Raw genomic sequence first — 21,875 nt, 5'->3', positions numbered from 1 at the left:
AACATCTGATCTAGTCCAATCTAGCATAGTATGCTGTCGGATGCCTCCCTTTGGCAAAAGAATGCAAAGAAAAATACAAATGTGGTTTATTTAGCAAATACTGCTTGTATTTCATTGGTCCCCTTAAAATACAGATTGGATTTAAGATTTTTTGTTTCCATCTAGATATCAAGGAATTGGAAATACACAGTTACAACTGCTACTAAGACGCTTTGTTCAACCAATGCTTTGTACAGAACATAACTTACTGTTTTTAAATGACTGTTTGCTGCCAGTACATTGATCCTTTGTTATTTTGCATCCACAACCATTACTGAATTGAGAAAAAACAAAGAAAGCACAGTAATGACAAGCTTGGATAGAATAATACAGAAACACCAGGAGAGGGTGCGAAATGCATGGACACTAACAGCGACTCCAGTCCCAGCTTCTCACAATAGGAATTTAAGTATTGCACAGACCACCCTCTAGTGATCATAATTGAAAAAAAAAAAAGTCTAAATTTGTACTTCAGTCTGTCCAGCAAGCCAAGGGATGAAAGACACCCTGGTCTTCCACGTTACCCTTTATAATTGTTCTGATTGAGAACATGATAATTTTTTTTTTTTTTCAAAATGGCATAGTATGAGCTTGTTCTAGTTCCTAGATGATTTAAAAAAAAATAAAAAATCCCCCAATAAAAAGGCAAAAAAAGCAGATACACTGCGCTGAAAAGGTCATTGGTTAATCAGTTGCAGACAGGCTTTTATGGCTGTATTTCTAAAGAGATGGCACACCAGTAAATGCATAGAATTGCAATGCATACACGGGCACTGTATTGCTTAATGCATACAACCCTTAGTACTGGACTAGAGAGAACAGTGGGCTCGGTTTCACTCGCTCTGCACCGTTCAAGTCCTTCAGTTCAATCAACACCATGCAGCCAAGCACCTCGGCGCTTTGCTTTTTCAACAGCTCGCAGGCTGCATACAGGGTACCTGCCAAGAGACCAGCAAAGAAGCATGACTGGGTCTGCAAGAAGGTATCAATGGAACAAGCCTGTGCTTACACAGTCAACAACAATCATGTCAGGAACAGGACAGCTGTAAATACTAAAGCAGAGCTACCAGAATTATGAAAAAGAATGTAGATCACAATACGTATGGGAAAAATGATGTGTGTCAACAGTTTGTGCTAAAGGATGCCTCTAGTAGGTTTTATCAGAATAGTGGAAGTGGTTCTCCAGATGCATGTAAAAATGTAAGTATGACTAAGTGACTTGAGTGCACAGTGCCAGACAGGTCCCACTAGCTGTGAAGTTATGCCTCTCCTAGTGAAGCCACTGACTCCAGCTCAACAATACACAGAGCTTACCCCCAGTAGCAAGCAAATCGTCGATAATGATGACCTTCTGGCCTGCATCAATGGCGTCTTCCTGGATCTCAGCTTCTGCCTGTAGAAAGAAAAATGAAAGTGCTTGAGCACGTTTCCCTTTTCTATGATCTACAGCAGAGGTTCCCAAACTTTTGATTGCCGCGTACCCCCTTCCAGACCTATCAACTGTCTGCATACCCCTAGCATACAGATTTATATTTTCATGTTGTTTTTAATATATGCTTTCATAATACACAGATTTATACACATACACAATATACTTGCAATATAAATGACTATAATAAAATAATTACGGCTTCTGATTTTAGGGTTTAACCGATAAAACACCCCTGATACAAAAAAAAAAAAATCTGTGTATAATGAACACCAGAAAAACACTGGAAATATACTCAATTCACATAACTCAAAAATCTAATACATAAAAAACCAAAACAAACTACCTTTCCCTAACTTGTATTGATTAGTTCTGAATACTTTCTCGACTGGAGGCTTGTTCGCGGGATTTAAAGCTATATTACAGTTAAGATATGTAGGATTTAAAACAGAATTGCAAATTGTGGCGAAATGTAAAAAAAATGCCTAAACACAAAAAACCCAGAAGAATGTGTCCATGACCACAGGGATTTCATTGTGGAAGACAACAAAGGAAAGAAGGTACAAAGTGTGGTACTGTACAGTTACTACTTTGTGACAGAAAAAAACAAGCATTTTGTAAAGTACAGTAACAGAAAACAATAATTTCATACAGTACATAAAAATCGAAAGCTCTGAAAAAATGATTTACATAAAAATCGAAAATAGCTCATAATAAGCACCAAAAAAATGTAATTAATAAAAAACTAAAAACATACAGTACTGTGCAAAAGTTTTAGGCAGGTGTGAAAAAATGCTGTAAAGTAAGAATGCTTTCAAAAATAGACATGTTAATAGTTTATATTTATCAATTAACAAAATGCAAAGTGAGTGAACAGAAGAAAAATCTACATCAAATCAATATTTGGTGTGACCACCCTTTGCCTTCAAAACAGCATCAATTCTTCTAGGTACACTTGCACACAGTTTTTGAAGGAACTTGGCAGGTAGGTTGGCCTACTCCTTGTTGTTCTTTACGCTGAAGATAGTTCTTAATGACTTTCGCTGTATGTTTGGGGTCGTTGTCATGCTGCAGAATAAATTTGGGGCCAATCAGATGCCTCCCTGATGGTATTGCATGATGGATAAGTATCTGCCTGTACTTCTCAGCATTGAGGAGACCATTAATTCTGACCAAATCCCCAACTCCATTTGCAGAAATGCAGCCCCAAACTTGCAAGGAACCTCCACCATGCTTCACTGTTGCCTGCAGACACTCATTCGTGTACCACTCTCCAGCCCTTCGGCAAACAAACTGCCTTCTGCTGCAGCCAAATATTTCAAATTTTGACTCATCAGTCCAGAGCACCTGCTGCCATTTTTCTGCACCCCAGTTCCTGTGTTTTCGTGCATAGTTGAGTCGCTTGGCCTTGTTTCCACGTCGGAGGTATGGCTTTTTGGCCGCAAGTCTTCCATGAAGGCCACTTCTGACCAGACTTCTCCGGACAGTAGATGGGTGTACCAGGGTCCCACTGTTTTCTGCCAATTCTGAGCTGATGGCACTGCTGGACATCTTCCGATTGCGAAGGGAAGTAAGCATGATGTGTCTTTCATCTGCTGCAGTAAGTTTCCTTGGCCGACCACTGCATCTACGGTCCTCAACGTTGCCAGTTTCTTTGTGCTTCTTCAAAAGAGATTGGACAGCACATCTGGAAACCCCTGTCTGCCTTGAAATTTCTGCCTGGGAGAGACCTTGCTGATGCAGTATAAATACCTTGTGTCTTGTTGCCGTGCTCAGTCAGCAACCTCACCTTGTTAGCTGAGTTTGGCTGTTCCTCACCCAGTTTTATTCCTCCTACACAGCTGTTTCTGTTTCAGTTAATGATTGTGTTTCAACCTACATATTGAATTGATGATCATTAGCACCTGTTTGGTATAATTGTTTAATCATACACCTGACTATATGCCTACAAAATCCCTGACTTTGTGCAAGTGTACCTAGAAGAATGGATGCTGTTTTGAAGGCAAAGGGTGATCACACCAAATATGGATTTGACTTAGATTTTTCTTCTGTTCACTCACTTTGCATTTAGTTAAATTGATAAATATAATCTATTAACATGTCTATTTTTGAAAGCATTCTTACTTTACAGCATTTTTTCACACCTGCCTAAAACTTTTGCACAGTACTGTACGTCAAATATAATACATTTAATTCGCGTTGTACAGTTATTGGTGGTGAGAGTTCTGTACGTCACTGTCCCTGTGTATCCTTGTTCTCATTGTTACCTCTTGGAGGTTTGCAATAAACGAGCACACCACAGCGTTGACCACACCACAGCAAGATTGTCTTGCACGGCTCTGTTTGTTTCTCCATTTCACGGCAGAAATTAAAATGAATTTCCAATGCGTTTTAAAGTTTTGTGTGTGTATGACAAGTCCTATGAAAATGCAAAAAAAAAAACCAAACCAAAACAAAACAAAACAAAAATGTTCGCCATTACACAATTTGTCACACGTACCCCCTAAACACGTCTCGCGTACCCCTGGGGGTACGCGTACCACAGTTTGGGAACCTCTGATCTACAGCAAGGGTGTCAAACTCCATCCTCGAGAGCTGCAGGGTCTTCTGGTTTTCATTCCAACTTAAGCTCTCAATTAACATAATTGATCTAATTATTTGTTCAATTTGACATTTAATATTTTTCAAGGTCTTTTACAGTTGGTGGTTTTAAAAATGAACTTGATTGAAGGTACAATACCTATGAAACATTTTGAGGCCTGAAGAAAAGTGTTAAATTTGTACAGTTAATCAAATGATTAGACCAATTAAGTAATTGAGAACTTGGGTGGAACGAAAGTCAGAAGACACTGCGGCCCTCCTGGAACCGAGTTTGACACGAAGAGCGGCACAGATTTTTACTGCACATTATAACAGCCAAATTATGCAGATTGCACCCTGGGGTACAGCTTTGGGAATTGGGAAATTCCTTATTAATGACAGACAACCAGTACTTTGGAATGACATCATGACACATTACCATTCCGTATTCCAGTGTGTAACCCACAGATTGGGTGGGGCCAGGCAGTTTCCCCTTCTTACGAATGAGCACAAACCCCACACCCAGTCTCTGAGCCAGGAGAGGACCGAACAGGAACCCACGAGCATCCAGACCTTCAACAAATCAGACAGACATCTCAGTACTGCTCCCTTCTTTCAATTATTAATTCAGTTGAAGAAGGGGAAATATCGTATTTACCAACAATTAATTCAACCTGGGGGTAGGTCTGTCTTACATGTTGTTCAAATAAATCAATTACTGCAGTCAGAGCTTCAGGGTCTTTAAGCACCGGACAGATATCCCTGCAGAAAAAAAATAAAATAAAGTGTTTAAAAAATATTTTAAATAAACAGAAGAAATAAATCACTTGTCTGTTTAATACTAGTATAATAGAAATGGCTGAACCTTTAATAACTTTGCCTCCCCCTCAAAGATAATCATGCATACAACATAATTGGCTCTTGACAGCCCTGCTGGAAGTTACAGCACAGTCGGCTAGGAAATGCAACACACAACTATTTGTTTCTTAATACTGGTAAGTAATAATGACAAAATGCCCTTTTGTTTGCCTTTAAGTATTTAATGAAAAATGATCAAAGCTTCATTTTCAATAAACAGTTCTAATGGTTTGTAACAATGAGTATTGGGAATGCAATCAGAAGTGACACCTGGTCTGAAACAACACTACAGGTGTTGAGTTAACATACCAAGCCCCTAAAGATGGTCTATTTGGGAAAAATATAAGCAATAGGTCCTTGAACAGTTTAATTTACAGGATGGTGATTCCAGATTGTGATATACTCAAATTAGAAACTCACTTTGCAATTATTACTGTGCCAGATTACAATGTCCAGTAATGACAAAATGAGCAAGTGTTTTTTTTTTTTTTTTTAATGGAAATGTAAGGATCCATCACAGTCTGCTTTACGGAAGATCTTTGTAATTACTATATCTTAGAATACATCTTGTTTGGAGTTTAAAAAAATATTTTAATAATCTAGAAATTAGGGATGCCACCGACCTTTTCCAGACCAAACCCGGACATATTTCTCAGTCGGTCTATCAAAACTGCAGTAACACAGTTTAACAATACCACCAAATCTCGGTACTACAAATCAATAATCATGCAGTATACACAGTATTGTGCTGTTTATTTCTAGCAATCAAACTTGCAAGCCAGAAAAAAAAGAGTACGTTAGAGGCTAATCTTACCTGAGACAAGTAGCTGTGTTGATGAGTACCGTGGTAAATCAATGCAATTTCTTAAGTAACGATGCTGTCTACGTGTTTTCACTTTCACAATTAATGCAGACAGTCACTCAAAGCCCGTTTGTGACTGTCAGAATTATTTTACAGTCGTTATTGCATTGTAAATTTCGGCCCTTCATTTTATGATACCAGTAATTGGAAAGGATTACTAACTGCAGTACATTAATCATTTGCCAACTCTGTTTTAAAACTTAGCTAATGGTTCAGAAGTGGAATGAACAGGATCTCGTGCAGTAGGACAGTATTGCCACGTGTGAAAACTTTAACAATAAAGCAGAAAAGAAAATGCTTTAAATTTAAAACTGGTTAATAGACTAGCAAAATCAGCTAAGTTTTATACGGTGCATAACTAATTTATTTGATATTGTTTAGAGACTTTGCGATACCTTAAATCTACAACGTATCGACAATAACAAACCAAGGCAAATGTGCAAAATTTTGTTACTTAATTAACCACTTGTAAAAAAAAAAAAAAACACACCAAACTGCTTAACATAATAAATAACAGGGATTGCTTAAAAGTAATATCCACGGTTATTCTTTATATAGAAGTAATGTATAGATTAGAAGCCTAGTTTTATATTTACAGAATATGTAATGTTACTGTGTTATTTGTGTGTAATATTTATTGCTATATGAATTGTTTTGATTACTTATTTGTGGATTGGTGTTCTCAAAATAATTAGGTTCACAATACTGTTATTTTTGCAAAATTAATATAAATTAAGGCTTTATTACAACAAAAAAGCGCGTTTTCCTCACACATGTAATGTCAATAGGTTTCTTACTTGAATAAAATTCCTTTGGACGGAAAGTCAGGAAACGACCTGATTCTTTGGGCAATGCGTTCTAATTTCTTTTCTCTTGTTTCTTCTTCCATTTTTTGTAAATTCATTTATTTTTGTTTCAGCAAAGACACTGTATTAGTACACTGAACTCCGCTTTTTCTCTATGGGAACTTCCGTTAAGATGCTCGTAAAGGATTATGGGATAACACAGATCACCGGATACATTTGTCTATTAAGTGTCAATAACTGTAAGATTAAGCTGATTTCATCTACATTAAAACATATACACAACTTGATCCATAACCCTTGTTAATGATACTATATAGAGAGAAAGCAGACATTGTAATGTCGTCAAATATATTCTATTATATAAAACAGAAATATCTGGTTCAGCAACGGTCCGTGCACATTCCGGCCAATCGTTTTTGCATTCTAAATCGGAAATCGGAAAACCAGAAAACGACTCGTTTTTCTTTTTCGGTTTTTCACAAAAACAAAAATCGACCCGTTTTTCATTTTCCAGTTTCTGAGTTTAAAATACAAAAACTGATTCAGATCTGTTTTCCCATTTTTCATATTTCTCTTCAATAAATGACGAGAGAGCTTGGGAGATCACCTGACACAGGATAGTGTGAAGCCAGTGGGTGCGTTCACAGAGACCACACTGAGCGGAATCTGACCTATTTAGCCATGGTATATAAATCGATAGCATCACCATTACCAATTAACTCACTGGACTACAATGGCAAACACATAAAATGATACAACATATTACTGTAGACGCCTATTACATAGCATGGTTCAGTGGGATTACAAACATTACTGTACAATTAAAAAAAAAAAAATACTGTCAGTTAGTAAATGGATAACATTTGGGGAAACAATACACAAGTAAACACAGTACATAACATATTGACATATTGCAGACGTTTCAGAACGTATAGTCTTTATTCACAGCTTGTATAAATTGTTCAAAAACTATGAAACAAACCCAAGCACCTTTTGCCACAATGCCAAGACAGTGCCAGCCATTGAGTGATGAAGTCCAGAAAGCAGTGGGTTGGTGAAAAACGTTTTAGTTGCCTAATGAACATGTACACATATTAAATACATTTCACACAAAACATGTACAGAAAGTATCAAATTAGCTGTAACAAGTATGATTTTGAAACTTCTGGAAGATTTTGACGAAACGCACAAATATTAGGAATTAGTAGACAATGTAGGGGGCACACTGAATTATTTATTATGCTAAAATATGAAACAGTAATTTACCAAATGTCAATGATCTCTGGACAAGGAGAACATGCTGCTTTTTTATGTTAGAAGTTGATACGGTAATTATCCAGCTATAAAAAAATATATAAGATATACAAATCAAAAATTAAAAATCCATTCAGTTGTCATTCTAGTATTGTACATAAGAATACAAAAAATGCTTACAGTACACCAGGTAGAAAATCTTGAAGATCATAGCTTTTACAGGCAAAATATCATACACCTTGGTTCATAAATATAAAGAAACAATTCTCACTGTGCCACTGTGTATAAACTTTGTTTCTACCACTATTTTACAAGCTGGTTTACAGAGTTATATGCATAAAGCGAGAGAAAGAAAGTTACAGAACACAAACATGCCATATTTTGTGAAAGCAGTCATTGATGAAAGTTTAAAACCACTTTAAACACAAAGTTTACATGGTCTTTATGCATGACATAATCGGTTTCAAGAACCTTGTTTTTACTAGGATGAATGTCCCTTCGCCATCACTTTGGAAGGGTTTTAAAATAAAGAGACACTTGGGGGCAGTGTTACGCTGTAATAAAATGCATTTATCTGAGCAAGGGCAATTGTTTCTATACTTCAAGTTCAATACAGTAGAAATTCTTGTCTACCATTCGCGATTGATCAAAATTATGTTTGTACTATACAGTACTACAGAGTACAGTATGTATTGAATGCGACCATACAATGTACAAACAAAATAAAAATGAACACAAACTGCCTGATATTAGACATTACATTCATTATGTTCAGCCCAGTCAGTTCCTGATCAAATATTTTCACTTGGGAGGTTTGATAAGTGCAACCATTTGTTTTACGCTCTTTCTGGAAGACTCAATCTTAATGTTCTTACCATTACTGCCAGGTCACACATGTTGAGCTGTGGCATTCCTGGAACCAGCTCCTTCCTGTGCTTCTCCACCGCTGGGGAGATCTGCTTCAGCACAGCCTGGTACTCAGCACTGCTGACACTGGAACAGCAAGGAAACATACTAGGAAAGTTAAGGCAAACTGTCGCTGCTGGACAAACAGCAGTGGCATTTGTCGCTCACGTGTTGCCTTGTAAGTGCTGTGGTCACACAAGAGCTCTCTGGCAACAAAGCAACGAAAATCAATCAGGATTCATTGTTTTGTCATAATTTGTGTTCCTGAAAGCAGGGTCTGTAACAGTTACCCTACACTACTGATGTCTAACTCATGGCTCCTGAGCCATTTAAAGTTAACTGAGCTCCACAGTATGGCTCTTTTGATTAGTTAAAATACAAAAACAATACAGAAGATTTTTGTGTTTTGTTATGGCTTGTTAAAAAAAAAACTCCCTGGTCACTGGTATGGCTCATATATCCAAAAAAGGTTGCTCTGTCTTACATTATCTTTACATAAAACCAACTAAAGCAACATAAGAAGAATCCCAAATGATCATTGCAGCAGATGGTTCACTGTGTGTTCTCAATTATGTGTTAAAGACACTAGTGAGCACCTCTGAGATTTATTACCTTTATTCGATTTATTTGGCAAAATGCAGTGCTGACATGTGTTACACTTGCGCTTCACTCAACAGGACCTGTAGGTTTAAGTTGGGTGGAGGGGTTCAAAAAGAGAAATCACAGCAGAGCAATTACTCTGAATAATAATGTGAATACTGGCAGAACCTGTGTCTGCCCACACCCCCACACCTCAAGCTCTGATTGGCCTCCTAGGAGAGGGGTGTGCATGTGTGAGGTGAAGTGTCAATTAGTGTAATAACCCAAGGCACTGTCCACCTCACACCTCTGAATAAACTCCAGTTCTCCTGGGAACCACTGAATTTACACCTCGCAATAGCACCTACTTACCCTCTTCACACATCCATTTACTGCTGTAACACTGTTTTTTTAGGTTATTTTTCCTTATTATTTTTTTTAACTCTTTGTCAACCAGTTACAGTACCAGTGGAGTAGCAATCACTGTATTGGGTTACCTGGTATCGATAATGTGTTAACCCGAATTAGGACACTGTACAGTAGGGTGGTCATCTATAACTTCAAAAACACTCAATCACAGACATAGATTATAAAAGAGACAAAGTCTAGTAGACAAATGTTTCAGCTAGAGCCTTCAGCAGTGTAAAAAAAAAAACACACACTTTGGAGGCGATTCCCTTTTTAACAGTTTTCCAGGGCTGGCGGGAGGCGAGGGGGCGGTGTGTCATATCAATTAAAACCATTTTTGGGGAATGTGGACAGTGAAGGTTGGCTTTCCGATAAATAAAGTAGTAAACAGACACCAAGGAATGTAGAACAACAAGGTAAATTAGAAATCACACACTAATAACCCACTTCAACTTACTCTCCAGTCCAAGGTCGGGACCGTTGCTTGTTTTATTTATTTATTGAGCTTTTGGTTTCCTGTAAAAACAAATCTGTGAAATTATTCGAAAGCCTCTGCTCCACTATAGAAATTGTAAAGAGGTAGGAAAAATAAAAAAATACAAAAGCGATCTAGTGATTTTTAATGTATAACACCCAAAGGGAGTGCAGGGAGTACATTTCAGATCAGGTGTGCAACGTGACTGATTACACACACACACACATCACAAATAGAGAGAATGGAGCTCTGGCCTTTAACTCTCTCTCTTTCTCTCCTGGAAATTAAGCGATTCAATGACTTGGTGAAGGCTACTGATTGCGGGTAAAACGCTTGTCTGCAGCAGATGAGGCTTCAGTGTGCATTAGCATCTGGCAGTGTGTGTGTGACTGGAGAATGCACTATACCCAGAAAAAAAAGCCTTAGCAATTTTAATGAAAGCAAAATGAAAACTTATTACCTACAGTATTATGCCATTTGGGGATTGATAGCAATATAGGAATTAATTATACTGCCTTTTGATATTAAGAGAAGTTGTACTATATAATTAGTTAGGGATGAAAAACATTATATTATTTTAGTGCCATTTCTTGTTTAAAATGTATATTTTTTAATAATATATGGATTTCTTTAAATATAAAATGACAATAATCAAGCATAAGGCATGGTTCTGATTTTAAAATTGAATAGATTTGGGCAGAGAATTTCAGTGTTTGGGGACATGGTTTTCTTGGGTGCACATCTACTAACCCTAGGAACCAGCACTGGACACCTTCAGAGTAGACAATGAGAAATTGCTGCTGACTTGCCAGGTAGCTGGCAGGCCTGTGTGTCCCTATTAGCAGCAGGTTTGACAGTGAGCGGAGCGTGAACAATGTGACAGCGGGCTGGTTAATGGATGAGCCACCAGGGGCTTGCAGTAAATTAGCTCAGGTGGGACTTGGGAAAATGGGTTTGAAGTAACATGACCTTGCGGTCACCCCTGCTGAGAGAAGCAGCTGAGCAGACGGGTGCATACCTCCACCTCACTCCCCCCACCCCCCCAAGGGATGCAGGTAATTTACCACTCCATCAAAACCATTGACTGTTTCTACAAAATAAAGGAGGAGGGAGCAGAAGGGTATGGGTTGATTAAAAAATAACCAGAATATTTAATGATAGACTTTTGAGGATCTTTCAATCAAGAGTGCCAGTTTCGCCAACTAAGGCACAACAAGTAACACACCTGAAACAAACCATGCTTTATTCTCAATATCGGTAGGGTTGACATCACCTTATTAAAAAAATACTTGAGGCACCTTTTAGAATTTCCTTACAAAGCAAATTGAAAACATTAACACCATAGGGCAGCAGTGTGGAGTAGTGGTTAGGGCTCTGGACTCTTGACCTGAGGGTCGTGTGTTCAATCTCAGGTGGGGGACACTGCTGCTGTACCCTTGAGCAAGATACTTTACCTAGATTGCTCCAGTAAAAACCCAACTGTATAAATGGGTAATTGTATGTAAAAATAATGTGATGTCTTGTAACAATTGTAAGTCGCCCTGAATAAGGGCGTCTGCTAACAAATAAATAATAATAATCTCAGTCATTTTCTGGTATTCTCTTCATCAACCTTTTTCCAATGGACAAAATCAAGTTTTGTTATGAATAGAAACAATTTATAGTTGGATTTTTGTAGCTTATATATTAACAATGAAGCAGTATAGGATGGCAAGGTTCTGTGTATGTATTATATTGAAGCTGGTATAGTATGAAAAATGCAGCAAATCAACTGTATGAATAGTTTAAAAGACCTGAGTACATGGTGAAACAAACCCAATTCTTGCAAATTCAGCAGTACAGTATTAAACACAGAGTGGCCAGCACCAACAAAGCTGCATAATTTTTTATTTTGTTTGTTTCTCAGTTGCTGAAGAAATGACTCAAAGTCGTTCATCTTGGACAGTCACTCGCAATCACTAAATAAGCCAGGGTCTGATTGAGAGAATTGATTTCAATTCCTCTGACAAGCTCCTCCAGGAAAATAGATCAGCATTATTCCCATTGATTCGCTCATCCCCACTTTAGAACCACAGACTACAGAGATAACTGCATTGTATAAATAACTGTCAAAAAGGAAGCCTCACAGAATTCTAATCAGATGTTTGGTGGCGCTGTGGGTTAATGCAAAAGCCTGTCAGCTCTGGAGTTTAAATTCTTCCAGGTCACAAGGCTGTCTGGGGACAGTCATCACAAAGCTCCCATACAATTATCAAAAAGAGATACCGAGAACTTGAGACAGAGACTAAACTGCTCATCTTACCCACCAAGGGATTGAACAATCAAATGTTTGAGTAATATCTGACTTAAACCATTACTGGTATTAATGTGTAATGCTAATTGATAGGATTTATTACCTGGTCATACCATGAAATTCCCTCATCTGATTTTGACCTCATGATATACTCAAACCTGACTTGATACTGTCTTGTGTATTTACAGTAGCATTCCTTTCCTTATCTGGTTGGACAATACTAGATATTCTTTTGCAATGGTGTACTGCCTAACCTTAATGGAATTCTTGTTTTCTTCGCTGGACCTCTCTTACCTAATTGGGTATTTCTCCCCCAGGTCCCGTCCTAAGTGGAAGATGATTGGCTGCTGGGTGTGTTCTTCTTGCTTGTGGCTTGTTACTACAGGTATGCGCTGCCCGGGACAGAAATCGATCCCCTGTACGAAGTGAAGAATTTTATTACAGAATAAAATTGAAATAAAATGAAATAGGAAATGCCGCGGGCACTGCATTAGCTTGTAAGAGGACAGCATTATTGTATAAATATGTGAAGAACCAAAACTCTGAGATTACCTAAATGAATTACATGTTAGTACAATACGACTAGTACTGAGTTATTGCCAGTTGCTGGAGGTATGCAACAAACCTACCCCCCAGGGAAACAATTAAGAACTTGTGTTGAAGAGTGCTGGTGGAAGAGATCCTTATTCAACAGCCTCCCTTTGCTCCACCTACTTGAATCAGGACAAAAAGCATGTGCGTACCAAATAAGGCTGGCAAAGAGCAATTTTTTAAAGACTCTTCTTCCTTACCTCCTGTCCCGCAGGGCTCACTTCCCAGGACTGGGCAGCTGCATGCATATCTGACAGAACCCAAACACCCGAGCCCATCCTTTCTCCTGTATGCTGCACAGCCCTACTGTAAAGAACAAACTCCTATCCTGCCGACTCTAAGGGATTAGGCTGCCTTCGATCAGAAGGGTTGAATACACTTCAGCCATCGTCACCAGGGTACTAATGTGGAAAACACTGCTAATATTAACTGAGTGTTCAGCTGGAGGACTGCAGACACGCAGCCTCTGGGAGAGACCGGACACGCAGAACACGAAACTGAGCAAGCAATATGCTGTGTCATGTTAAATATATTACTTAAACAATCTTTAATTATCAAGGTAATTGAAAAAAAGGGCAACGTTGAAGTTTCTTAAAGATTAAATAGCTTCATATTACATATTGTTTTTACTTTCATTGTCCTCTTACCTTATTGCAGTTACTCAGATACTGTAAGTATGCATTGAAGTTCTCTGACCATGAGTTAAGGAATTGTTCTCTAGCTCATGTGGTCTGCGATATGTATTATATTAGTAAGCACCAGCACCACCTAGTGCACAACAGTATATTGCCAACAAACAAAAGGAATCATGATCGAAGTGGCAGATCGCTAGGTAGTGCTGGTTGTTACTTATATAAAGACCCTTTGTCTGATCTAGTCTTTTTCACACATATCTATGGAAGGTAACTAGAACTGAAGAACGGATTTCGGGAAAACAGGTCTTGAGGAAAGTTGCTCAAACTTCCATCACTCTGTTGACCGAACAAATCAGAGTCAGGCTTGCTGCTGAGTTCTACCGGCGGGTGAAAATTGGCCATGTGTCCATCTGCACCATGAAAACTCACCTCACGCCAATATAAAAGCCCATAATCTTATATGCAATAGGATATGACATTTTCCAAAACTTCCTGATTACTTAGGACAATTTACCATGGAGAAGATGTTGCAGTTTATGCTTTTACTATGCTTTACCACAGTTTTTACAATAATTTCACAATCCAAACTGTACCTCCACCCCACTCCCTGTTCCTAAATCACTTTCTGCTAAGCTGGGTAGCAATCAACCTCTAATGTGTTAACTGTCTGGAAAGATGGTGATTAAGAGAAAGAGACTTTTTTTCTTTTTCGAAAGCCAATTCCAAGTTCTCCACCATCCAGGTACCGCATAGGCAATCAAACGTCATTATTTGTGAAGTTCCACTCCAGCTCACATCAACTGATAAAGAATGGCTTTATTGATTCGGGAGCCCTCTAAGACAGGGCAATTTACACGGATAACTGGGCGTAAAAAACAATCCTGCATTTAAAGGGGAAAAAAGATAGTAAGCCTCACCTTATTTTCTGAAAATACACATTTGAAGCATTAACTTTGCATTCTGAGCTGTGATGTTGATAAGGAGACTGCATAGACTGCTTTCTAGCAGATCAGTAATCTACACAACGTATTTCTATTTACTGCAAAAGATGCACTTGCAAATGCTTTTTTGGAACTACTTAATTCTTTGGTAATTACGTTTCTCTCAAAACTAAAACCAATCAGAAACTAAAACCATACCAATTACCTCCACAATGGGGGAATACACAAAAGAAAACAACAGAAATGGGACTTCATCTATGGAATCTCAGGATACTGCTGTGTACTGAGTATGAAGCCAATATGTCTTTATTATCCGGAAAAAAAAGTCAATATGATGTTAAAAATGAAGGCAAATCCTACCCTGTCCTGGAAATCTAATGTTTTTGAAAAAATCCTATTAACCAGTAGCTGGTAAGTATTACAGAACCATTAATAATATCAACATCTATCCAATCGCAGTATGATTTTAATAACAAAACTAAAGCAAGCAGACCACATATTGCTGTTATACACCTAAACAGTCCATTTACAAACCCTATGCATCTGTGGTTTAATTAAAAGGCACTATCGAGGCTGTAAGAACTGTAAATAAAAAAATTTAAATCAGACATTTGTTATTTCCTGGCAATACAGCTCAGCTACAAATTACCTTGGGATTTTACATGTGAAGTGTGTCTAGCACTTGCAGTAAATTTAGACAACAGCCAGTCTTGCATTATCCACATAACCCACAATGCAAGTGATAATGGAACGGGCAGAGACAGCATTTATGAAACACAGTAGATTAGTAACATTTATATCTCCACAGCAAGGACAGAAAGACATTATTGGGGTCAGTTAGTACAACAATTATTCAACATCCAAAAGCATGTAAAATAGCACATCCTAACAAATGCACATCTATATGGTTTCGTCACAATGAGAAGACAAACAGATCAAATATATATGGCCTTCAGTATCTCAGCCAATCAGTTCTGTAAAAAGTAGATCAATGTGATATACCCTTTCTAGAAAAAAGAAAAGAAAATAGCCCCTCACAATCACCAGTATCAGTTTGGTACCATACACACAAACAGAGAAGACAATCTCACCTTCTTAAACCCCTCCCATGAGCTGCTCCGTGTCCAATAGTGTGCCTTGTAGAGCCCCTCAGATAACCTGATAGGTTTATTAAAATAACCCTGACCAGACGTCCCCTCTTTATTTCATTTTGCACTGTGCAGAAAACCTTTTTCTATGGGGGTGGTCGCCGTGTTTCACACCAAGTTTCCTTTGCACAGTCAATGACACAGTCTGAGGGCAACATGCATATTTTCCTTTATAACAATAATCTGTCTCAGTCAATGAAGAGTGCTAATGATCACAGTGCTGGATCCTTAAAACATGGCCTAAAACATAAACCTGCTTTATCAGGTGTATTTAGGGATGTTAATAAAAGGATCAATAAACCACCCCTGGGGGGGGCGGTGTATCAGGATCTTCAGTTCAGATCATTAATACAGACCCCCTGGGTGTGTGTCCACCCTATTGAACAAAGCCCCAGGTCAGCATGGACAGTTCCAGTCCAGGGACTCACCGCTCAATGATGCGGTTCTCCAGAAGGACGTGGGTCAGGTCCAGGCCATCAAGTTCCCTGTCAGTTGGAGGCTGCAGTCCAGCTAGAGACAGGCTGGTGGTGAACAGGTCCATCACACTCCCCAGCTGGTAGCTCACCTACAATGAATAATAACAATCATAATTGTACTACTACTACTACTACTACTAATATATAACAACAAGTATATAACAAATGGTCACAGCTACAAAACTGGAGCTACAAAACACTGACTCATTGTGTGACCCTGAGCAAGTCACTTAACCTCCTTGTGCTCCGTCTTTCGGGTGAGACGTAGTTGTAAGTGACTCTGCAGCTGATGCCTAGTTCACACACCCTAGTCTCTGTAAGTCGCCTTGGATAAAGGCGTCTGCTAAATAAACAAATAATAATAATAGATGAACATGACTTAAATCAATCAAAAATATGTGTGTAACCTACAGCCACCTCTTTGTATCTGCAGATTTTGATACACTCAATAAGTAATGCTAAAGAATACCCTGATCAAGTTTTATCACAATAGCATGAGCAGTTATGTCAAACTCTCAAGTGGGACGCATACTTATGTCTGTATGTACGAAGCCTTCACCAATATCCCTGTCGCATGCTGTACAGCATTGATAAAGTAGCATTCCTCTTCTGCACCACTGGATAAACCTTTAATCATATACAGTGGTTTCACTTGATCTTGAATAATCGTGATCAAATCCCAATGGGAGGTTGTAAACAAACCAGGAAATCAAAAAAGTCTGTTTTCTTAAAGTTCAAGGCAAAACTAGGAAAGTAGTAATGTAGTACTAGAAATTATTATATTAAACTGCAGCTTTAAAAAAATATCCAACACAAGAGCAGTCTTTTTTTCTTAATCCAGTGTCTTGATTATGTTTTTAACCAGTCTTCTCTATAATCTTCGCTCCCAGGTTTATTATAAACCACACAAATGTCTCTGTAAATTTAAAAAAAAAAAAAAAAGAAAAAAAAGAAAAAGAAATGGAACTGTAGTTGGTTTTTATCACAGTTCCCCAGCCCTGGAGAAAGCTTTTTTTATTTATAAACTTTGAACTATTTTCAGATAAAATGGCATTTTTTCGCTGTCATCCTTGATCTTTCATTCCATTCTCTCCTGAGCAACCCTTTGAGGGAAGCGGTGCTCGCACAATCAGATAGCCCTATCTGCGCCCAACAGACATGGCTCTATCGGCAGCCAGCACACCACCAGCCAGATGCAAATGAATCCTTTTTCTCCTCCAGCCATTGCGCAACTATGAAAGGGACCTGCAACGCATTCCTTTATCTGCGCTTTACAGCTTTTTAAATAGGGGTAAAAGAAATAATAAAATCAAAGAGGAAATTTAATAAAGCCGACTACAAGATACTAACACCCCCACCCACCCACCCTTCCTAAAAAATGAAACATTTGAAATCATGAAAATACATTTCAGGATGCTTCTTTTTTCGAGTTTATTTTTTTATTTTTGAATAAACCTTTTAGGAAGTTATCACAAGGAGGAGACCCGCTATCCCTGTCTAATTCATTCTGACTGTGTCTCTCAGGAGATAAACCCAACAAAAGGGATTGTGACGCTGGCTTTGGGGCGATAGCAACCCCGCCTTCCTATTCTTACCAGGGGAATGCAAACCACACATTCCAATCTCTTGTACCTACCTGGTCATTTCAATAATGTACCTGAACCCCAAGACTGGGTGCAGGACTAGAAAGAGTGTCAAACCCTGTTACCTCACCTGAAGGAACCTAGTTAGAATGCATGTGAACCAAGTTCTGGAATTGAAGTAATCATGTAATTGGCTCTGCTGAAATCTGAAGTTAAATGAATGTTTTGAGTTGTTCCCTTTCAATTAATTTCTAATAAGCTTTCTTAACTTTAAGTACATTCTGAAAGTACTATACACAATACAGCAGCTCTTTCCTTCAGGTTAGTCTACACTATTAAAGTTCCTCAGTTCTCACTGCGCCAGACAAAGTGTGCAGCACAGAGGAGATATTCAACTGTGACATTCACCTAGCCCACAGTAAACCAGGCTGGGACTGCACGGGTTAAATGGGGTTCGAACTGGAAAAGAACTCTAGTAATGAAAGCATGGAGACTCCAATATGAGCAGACCAACATAAAGTGAGTTTTCAAAGTGAAGAAAACATATTAAGAATGGAGTTTTAAAACTACTCAAGGATAAGGGAGCAGTGATAATTATTAAATAGTAGTTAAAATGTCCAAATGAGGCAATTACCCTTAATGCACACTTAAGGTACATTTTGGTTGCCTTCCATAAATGTGTAGATTTTGGAAGCAACTGTGAGATGAGAATACAATGATATCACAGCAAATGAGAGAATGGCAGATGTTATTCCTTAACTAGAGGGACCTAGTCATTACATCTGCAACCTTCTGCATTGATGTACTGTGTTCTACCCTAGTCCATTCTGTGCATGGCATATTTAGCTACAGCAGCCCCTTATTACAGCTCTATCCAGTCTCGGCAAACACACAAACAGATTAAATGCTTAAGACTTTCACCCCCCCTCCCTTCTCCTCCTCCTCATCCAATTCTAAATCGCTATCAGCTCCGAGCACACCCGAGAGATATCTGCCTGGGGGTAGGGCTTAATTCACCCACTGACTCAGTGAGGCACCCAGCCCTGGAAAATCCTCCTGCAGCGCAAGCTGGTGTCAGGGCTACCGATAATACAATTAAAAGCAATTTGCAGAACGTACTGGCTTAGCGGATAAAAAAAATATATATTTCAGCATAAATAAAAAACCCTTTCGACTTGAAAAGGTTCCAATAGGACAGGCGTGACGGGCTGTTCTTTTGGGTGGCCTGTGGTGGGATGTTATTTGTTTTCTGAGACTGGCAGTCTCGAGGCCCCACTGTATGATTGCATCATAACGGTTTCAAACTTTTGCATGGAAGACCCCCTATATCCCCCCTTTTGGGGACATTTTGGGGACTCACTGCACAACTTTCTTATTTGACTACTGTTTATTTAGGGATACTTTGGAAACTTAACCAATTCAAAGACAAACAAGTCTTTTTCCATGTCTGCAATGATCCAATGAGTTTGGATTTGTACAGTTTTATCCCTGGGTAATGTGGGCCCCCATATGGTAAATTGTATCTCTTAATGGTCCCATTTGGGGGAAGGTGCATTAGACATCAGCCTGGCATAGGTGTGAATGGTGGTAGTACCGGTATTTGAAATATGCAAGAGGGTATATAATAATTGTTGGCAGGTGGTGCTTATAATAAGGACTGGACAGGTGTGTTTATAATTTTTTTTGGAGACCCTGTAAAATTATCTAAACTAGCTTGAAGTACAACACAATATGGACTAAATGCTCTTTTACAGGCTCATCTAGAGTCCATCTTAAATCACAGTACAGTAAACTTGAAATACATGATTTGTTCATAGTAGTAATCATAATCTGTACCATACTAAAAATGCTTTGTCTTGTCTTTATACTGTATAGGTGATCCTTACATGTCAGTGAAAAATCAGAAAATAAACCTTTTGCTAAAACATACCAAGACAACAGTAAATGCTTTACACATTCATAATTATGATATTCACGTTTGCTTTCTACAGCTCCAATCAGCATGCACTTCATTATGAGAACATGGATCGGATTACAGGTCCATTTGGACCAGCGTTTGGACCATACACTCTACAGTGTACTTGCTGGACGAACCACATTAACACTGTCTTATTATGTGACTTTCTTCTTGACAGAGGTCAATAGCAATCAAGGATACATGGGCGCATGGTGGTCATTTACTAAGAGGTGAAAGACCTAGGAGAGATCTAATGCTCATAGTCTGCACTGAGTACAGGAGGCAGAAGGAAATATAATAGGACACATCAATCTCCAATGTCCCACCATACTGTTCCATTTTACACTGGCATATAATTCCTTGATGTCTGTTCATCACATACAGTATATAACAGTAATTTAGGGACACACACATCCTCAGTGTTACCAATCTCTTAAAGTGTCTTGTGTGAAAATGCTTTTTTTTTATATTATTAGCACTGGCAATACTCTGATTGATACAATTTTCTTCTGTTGAATATGCTTTGGTTCTTTGCTTTTCTTTACACTACAGTTTGGAACACGTATATATTTTGTAGAGATTTTACCATTTTGTATACATTATTTGACAATTGCATGGTGTTATTACCAAACTTGCACGATGGATTCTAATTAGGCACATTTTCCATAGAATACAAGGAATCCCTTTATTGCACATCATTTATTGTTTCTCAGTTAGATTTTCTCAGCTAAAAACTTCAAGGTGCAATAAATAACAGCTTTAAAATCCAGTCTTTTGCTTAATTAGAAACATTGTTTCTTAAACCAAATACAGTAATGATACAATGCTATATGCACAACACATCAATCAGGTTTTCATTTTCAAGGGATATTCTTTGCTAACATACCTTCCCACCATTTCGGAGTTGTTGTACACTGGGATGTTTGGGGTTTCCTCTTTGCTGCTGTAGGGGCCAAAGTGACAGTTTGGAGAACCGAACCACTTGTCAAAGCCGTGCTGCAGGGGGAGGTACTGCAGCCTGTGCCCCAGGTGCCTGAAGAGATTATGAAAATTAGCAATATTTACATATTCAAGCTCACAGTCATTTCAAGTTGGGTGCCAAGTGCCATGTGATGCCAATAAATAATACGCCAGCCTTTCATCTCTGGAGGCCTGTCTTTAAATCTAACAGGTTACGAGGGAAATGAGCCTGGTGGTCTCATTTTAGCACCAAGCACACAGTAGCTAGTCTACATCACAAAACCACCACAAAATTGAAAACAACAGTCAATGAACAGACATTAAGGAATTATAAACCAGTGTAAAATGGAACAGTATAATGGAACATTGGAGATTGATGTGTCCTATTATATTTCCTTCTGCCTCCTGCACTGTGCAGGCTATGAGCATTAGATCTCTCCTAGATCTAACCTTTTATTAGCATAAAAAAAGCTTACCATTTACCAATGATCTTACTGATGTAGCCAGCTTTCTTCTGAAACGAGAATCTCCTCCTTTGGGATCCCTCCCACGATCTGCTGGGGGGTACGCTAGAAAGACATGTCACTGTTAGAATACTGTGATGGAACACTCATATCTCTTTTGTCAGTAGTTGTTTTTATTCTTCTTATAGCATAGATACCTTTGCCGTATCCTGTGTTGTCTGTACTGTAACAATATTTTTTTTCAACATAATCCCGACTCTTTAAATATTTTTATTCAAACTATCATACGTCACCTGAGGAATACATTTCTCAACTTTCACTCAAGAGTGTTCCAGAGATAATTTCTCTTTATTTCTCTTAACTGTGTAGTGTATCCAGATTATGCTCCCTCCTGCAAAAATGCTCTTTTTCTATCCCCACACAAGTGCAAGTTGAGAAATGTACTCCCCAGTTGAATTATGAACAGTGATGTGTGAATACAAATATAAAAAAAGACGAGATAATGCTGAACAATACATACAGGATACAGCAGCTTTTGCAGGTTCTTTCTGAGGTAAAAACAAGAAACTTGCTATGTAAAAATTTTAGGTCAATCAAAAACTGGTTGAAATTTTAAATGAAACTGATACCT

The 21,875-nt window shown here is 38.4% G+C and overlaps 2 protein-coding genes across 3 annotated transcripts; both read right to left on the bottom strand.

The window, feature by feature from the left end:
* Positions 1-72: 72 nt before the first annotated feature.
* Positions 73-6,854, bottom strand: aprt (adenine phosphoribosyltransferase). The gene is made up of 5 exons (XM_034040387.3): positions 6,566-6,854; positions 4,707-4,810; positions 4,488-4,621; positions 1,354-1,432; positions 73-977 (listed from the first exon to the last, which is right to left on the bottom strand). Exons 1-5 carry the CDS (start codon positions 6,670-6,672, stop codon positions 838-840), a joined length of 564 nt encoding a protein of 187 aa, XP_033896278.1. The 5' UTR covers positions 6,673-6,854; the 3' UTR covers positions 73-837.
* A 454-nt stretch (positions 6,855-7,308) lies between these two features.
* Positions 7,309-21,669, bottom strand: LOC117424478 (N-acetylgalactosamine-6-sulfatase). 2 transcript variants are annotated; one of them, XR_009307797.1, is made up of 5 exons: positions 21,257-21,669; positions 20,707-20,853; positions 16,233-16,369; positions 12,784-12,905; positions 7,309-8,821 (listed from the first exon to the last, which is right to left on the bottom strand). XR_009307797.1 is itself a non-coding variant. In XM_058992693.1 (3 exons), exons 1-3 carry the CDS (start codon positions 12,999-13,001, stop codon positions 7,888-7,890), a joined length of 363 nt encoding a protein of 120 aa, XP_058848676.1. In that variant the 5' UTR covers positions 13,002-13,889; the 3' UTR covers positions 7,309-7,887. The 2 variants fall into 2 exon arrangements, 1 of the variants encoding a protein (XP_058848676.1); XM_058992693.1 differs by lacking the exons at positions 16,233-16,369; positions 20,707-20,853; positions 21,257-21,669 and having other exon boundaries at positions 7,309-7,914; positions 8,704-8,821; positions 12,784-13,889.
* Positions 21,670-21,875: the final 206 nt, after the last annotated feature.

The sequence above is a fragment of the Acipenser ruthenus genome, chromosome 19, assembly GCF_902713425.1.
Source record: "Acipenser ruthenus chromosome 19, fAciRut3.2 maternal haplotype, whole genome shotgun sequence".
Classification (NCBI taxonomy): domain Eukaryota; kingdom Metazoa; phylum Chordata; class Actinopteri; order Acipenseriformes; family Acipenseridae; genus Acipenser; species Acipenser ruthenus.
Note: the sequence above shows the minus strand (reverse complement) of the source record. Positions and strands in the feature narration are given on the sequence as shown.

Excerpts from the sequence above, each read along its gene's own strand:
- aprt (XM_034040387.3), bottom strand. The coding sequence starts at position 6,672 with ATGAATTTACAAAAAATGGAAGAAGAAACAAGAGAAAAGAAATTAGAA. Across the intron at positions 4,811-6,565 it reads TCCAAAGGAATTTTATTCAA|GGATATCTGTCCGGTGCTTA; the intron begins GTAAGAAACCTA and ends TTTTTTCTGCAG. Across the intron at positions 978-1,353 it reads CGATTTGCTTGCTACTGGGG|GTACCCTGTATGCAGCCTGC; the intron begins GTAAGCTCTGTG and ends GTCTCTTGGCAG.
- LOC117424478 (XM_058992693.1), bottom strand. The coding sequence starts at position 13,001 with ATGCTGTCCTCTTACAAGCTAATGCAGTGCCCGCGGCATTTCCTATTT. Across the intron at positions 8,822-12,783 it reads GGGGAGAAATACCCAATTAG|TGTCAGCAGTGCTGAGTACC; the intron begins GTAAGAGAGGTC and ends TTGCTGTTCCAG. Across the intron at positions 7,915-8,703 it reads TGTGTGACCTGGCAGTAATG|CTGGATAATTACCGTATCAA; the intron begins GTAAGAACATTA and ends ATTTTTTTATAG.